Source organism: Aquarana catesbeiana, linkage group LG06 (assembly GCF_042186555.1).
Source record: "Aquarana catesbeiana isolate 2022-GZ linkage group LG06, ASM4218655v1, whole genome shotgun sequence".
NCBI classification, from domain to species: domain Eukaryota; kingdom Metazoa; phylum Chordata; class Amphibia; order Anura; family Ranidae; genus Aquarana; species Aquarana catesbeiana.
The window spans coordinates 11,101,069-11,105,496 of record NC_133329.1 but is presented as its reverse complement, the minus strand read 5'-3'; the positions used below and the strand labels follow the sequence as shown (position 1 = coordinate 11,105,496).

Sequence of the window (4,428 nt, the reverse complement as noted above, 5' to 3'; positions counted from 1 at the left end):
ACTGAAAGCTGAAAATTGGCCTGGGCAGGAAGGTGTCTAAGTGCCTGGTATTGAAGTGGTTAATGCTAAGATGAGCAAAGATAACATGTCAATGCAAAAAACTATTTTAAAGGTAAGTTTAAAACTCCACACTTGTTGATATGCTAATCAAAGGATACCATTACATACTATACAGTATGTGCTCTATATATGTCAGAAATAGGCTTTTGGCGTGAAAGGGTTAACCTAATGTTAGATATATGTAACACACCTTACGCAGGAAAAAAAAAAAAACTGATCATTTGCATCCATGGATATTTTAGAGTTGCCTACTAAGTAACAGAGCACAGAAACAAGAGCTCTCCACAGTCAACGGACGGGAGATCTTTCTGGAAGACCATGGAGTGGTCTACTATCATTCCTATCACCATAGGTGCACCAGGCTTCACCCTAAACCTTTTAATATTGATTCTATATCTCAGAGATTGGTACAAAGGAAAACATCCTACAGCCTGCGATCGGATCCTGTCCACTATGACGTTCACCAATATGTTCTACCAGTGCGTACTGATTGCTGAAGGTCTCATTCGAGAGTCAAACACAACGATCCAGAAAGCATTCTGTTTATATGATGATCTGATTTCTTCCATTATTGTCTACACAAGTTTTTGGCAAACAGCACTTCTTTCAACTTATTACTGTGTAAAACTTTTCAACTTTCCCCACCATTTATTCCAGTGGGTGAAAAAGATTATATCAACTTCCACAAATCTGCTTTTGTTGGGGCTGGCAGTTTTTTGTTTTCTAATAAACCTTCCTTTTATTTGGACAGTTGCCTCTGAGTGTCCTGAAAATGTAACAGAACCCACAAGAGTAATTGATGATATTGTTGTTTCTACTAAACTCTTATATCTTTTTAATGTGATGTTGGGTTGCTGTTTGCCCTTTACTTTGACGTTCACCTGTATCACACTCAGCGTAGGATCACTTCTAAAACACGCCTGGAACATCAGGAGGAACGCTCTCCAGCTCAGATCTCCTCCACAGATTGGTGGTCTACTACGGGCAGCCGGTACCATGGCGGCTTGTGTTTTGCTGGATTTAGTTTGCTCTGTGGAAGTTGTTGGTCAGCTAATATCTAACTATAACAGTGGAGATGTTAAAATTGACACACTTTATTGGGTAATTGTAACATTGTATCCTACAGGTCGTTCTATTGTTCTTATAATTGGAACCCCCCAGTTAAAGAAACAACTGGGTGAAATGTGTGTTTACTTATGAAATGGTAAAATTGGATGTGTTTTGAACCACATTCGATTTGCATGACATGTGAATCAAACCGTCTTTCTTCCACATACATGCAGTGCAGTGGCAGTGCAAATTCACTGTAAATTTAACCACTTCAGCCCCAGAAGAATTTACCCCCTTAATGACCAGGCCATTTTTTTGCGATACGGCACCGCTCGGTCGTGCGACGTTGTACCCAAACAAAATTGACATATTTTTTCCTCACAAATAGAGCTTTCTTTTGGTGGTATTTGATCACCTCTGCGGTTTTTATTTTTTTGCGCTATAAAAGAGCAAAAAACAAATTGAGAACAAGAGCGACAATTTTGGAAAAAAAATAACAAACAATATTTTTTACTTCTTGCTCTAATAAATATCGAAAAATAAAGGAATAAAAAACTAATTTCTTCATCAGTTTAGGCCAATATGTATTCTACATTTTTTTGGTAAAAAAAATTGAATAAGTGTATTTTGATTGGTTTGCACAAAAGTTATCACATCTACAAACTATGGGATACATTTATGGACTTTTATTTATTTATTTTTTTACTGGTAAAGGCGGCGATCTGCAATTTTTAGCGGGACTGCGACATTGAGGCGGACAAATCTGACCCTATGTGACACCTTTTGGGGACCAGTGACATTATTACATTGATTAATGTATAAATGACACTGGAAAGGGTTAACACTAGGGGGCGATCAAGGGGTTAACTCTGTTCCCTGGGTGTGTTCTAACTGCAAGGGGGGTGGGCTGCCAGGGACATGACCAAGATCACTGCTCCCGATCACTAGGAACAGCAGATCTCTGAGATGTCATCTGACAGAACGGGGATCCGCCTTGTTTACATCTCTGTACACAGAGATCGCGGGTCATCGGCGGACATCGAGCGGACACCATGCCCACAGTTTCACATGCACAGACCACCATACAGGTACGGCGGTTTGTGCAGGAGAACTGACCTGCTGCCGTACATATACAGTGACTGGTCGGCAACTGGCTAAAAAGAGTCCTGTGGGATTTCTGAGCACTGTTCAGATGCAGATTCCGGGCATATTGCCTTCCACGGCAATGCATCTGGATTGCTCATGTCATCAGTTCTAAACACAAATTTAATGAGAAAAAAACTGTGTGTGCCCCCCCCCCCCCAATCCATACCAAGTGCTTCTGGTCTGGTATGGATTTTAAGGGAAACCCCTTGCCGAAATGAAAAAAAAATCTCATGGGGTCCTCCTCCTCATCTATAATGGGTCCTGGTGCTAGAAGCCATGAAGGGTAAATTGTAATTGCGGCTACAGTTATCTATGGTTTACTTTCTTTCACTGTTTATATTCGTTGCAGTTAACATGTCCACCATAATGATGGCCGCTCACATAGAAGTGCAATAATATAGAGCAAGAATATAGCCATCTACAACAAAATGGTGATAGATTTCCATAATAAATGATTGCTAAAAAAAACCCACAAAATCACTGGTAAAATGGCCGCTTGGTAACTTCCGGTTGTAATACATGAACCGCTGAGTCTAATAATATACCCACAAGGAAAATGGCGGTTCCAGCATTTCCGGTTATATTACATATAAGGTAACATAGAACAGCCAATCCGGTTCCCCAGATGAAGACACGTGACGTGTCGTAACGCGTAGGGATTGGCTGAAGCGGCACACAGCTGTCAATTCAAGTGAGAGGGCGCTGAGAACGCCAGACTTCTCATCTGTTCAGTATTTTGCCTGAATTTTTCATTTTAAATGTAAGAGCATATTAAATAAACATCCCCCTGTTTTAAAAAACGTTAATACACTAGTGGAGCCTGCCTTCTCTCTCCCCCTCCCCTATTTCTATCTTGTCTGAGCTGCATCAGAGCGGAGGGAGCCGAGGGAGTACAGGAGAGGATCCAGAGAGTCAATTGACACAGAAGGAGAAGTGTCCAAGCAGCGCTCCTATACTATACGGATCTTAGTTCCACTACTCGATTTGTACTATTTTAAGGTGAGAGGCCAGAGAGACTACATTAGAGGACATCACCGCAGGAACTATTCCATCAGCATTAGAATACACACAGACCTGATTAGAAGGACTTTTTATTCACCCAATAGCGCCATCTTTTTTAGACTTTATGTAATACACAACTCTACCTTGTAATGCTGCTATCCTGAGTTTAAAGGCGCAGTTAGATGAAATATTTTTACGCTGAGTTTTTAGTGCACTTGTGATATTAATTTAATATCAATCACTTTGCGATGGATTGCACTTTATATTAATTTAGTCTAAGGATTTTGTGATAAGTATTTATCAGTATCTATTTATGGTCATCCAGTCACGGTTGCATTTTATATTGTTTAAGGCCATCACATTTCACATAAGATACGTTCATTCACGGTTTTTATTATATGGCTGCACTTTATTCACTTTAATAATTTATTGAATATTTAACACTTTTTACAAGGTTTTTCACGCATTAGGATACACCCACGTGTATTTATGCTACCATAATGTATGTAAATTTTTGTCAATATTTTATTATTTTAGACACTGTCACTATTGGAATATTGCGCGAAATTTACTAAATTATCTATCCAAGAAGCCATGAAGGGCCCTCCCGTCTCCATCCCGGGGCCTTTTCTCATGTTCTGCAGGGGGCCACCTCTTGCCATCTTGAGGCCCCTGCATGGTGGTGGAACGCCAAAGCACAGACACAAGTGCAATCTTTGAGACCGTGGTAGTTCTGCCACTGACCTTACTAGTACTAGGGGGCATTTTGGAGGATGTAAGGGAGCACTCCAGAAAATAAAAGGGGGCACTCTGGAGGTACTAAAACAGTACCTCCAGAGTGCCCTCTTATTGCCTCCGGAGTGCCCCCTTAATGCCTCATGAGTGCCCGTTGGGATCAATGGCAGTAGTGGTGGTGGGGGGATGGGATCACTGGCGGTGGTGGGATTAGTGGTGGTTGTGGGATCAGTGGTGGTGGTGGGAGGATGGGATCAGCGACAGAGTGATGGTGGGGGGATCAGGGACAGAGGGATGGTGGAGGGAAGGGATCAGGGACAGGGCGATGGTGGAGGGATGGGATTAGGGACAGAGGGATGGTGGGGGGTGGGATGGGATCAGGGACAGAGGGATGGTGGGGGGATCAGGGACAGAGGGATGGTGGGGGGAATGGGA

The 4,428-nt window shown here is 42.0% G+C and overlaps 1 protein-coding gene across 1 annotated transcript; it reads left to right on the top strand.

The window, feature by feature from the left end:
* Positions 1-378: 378 nt before the first annotated feature.
* Positions 379-1,260, top strand: LOC141147844 (taste receptor type 2 member 4-like). The gene has a single exon (XM_073635009.1). The coding sequence runs from the start codon at positions 379-381 to the stop codon at positions 1,258-1,260; it is 882 nt and encodes a 293-aa protein (XP_073491110.1).
* Positions 1,261-4,428: the final 3,168 nt, after the last annotated feature.

Coding starts and splice junctions, on each gene's coding strand:
- LOC141147844 (XM_073635009.1), top strand. CDS start 379: ATGGAGTGGTCTACTATCATTCCTATCACCATAGGTGCACCAGGCTTC.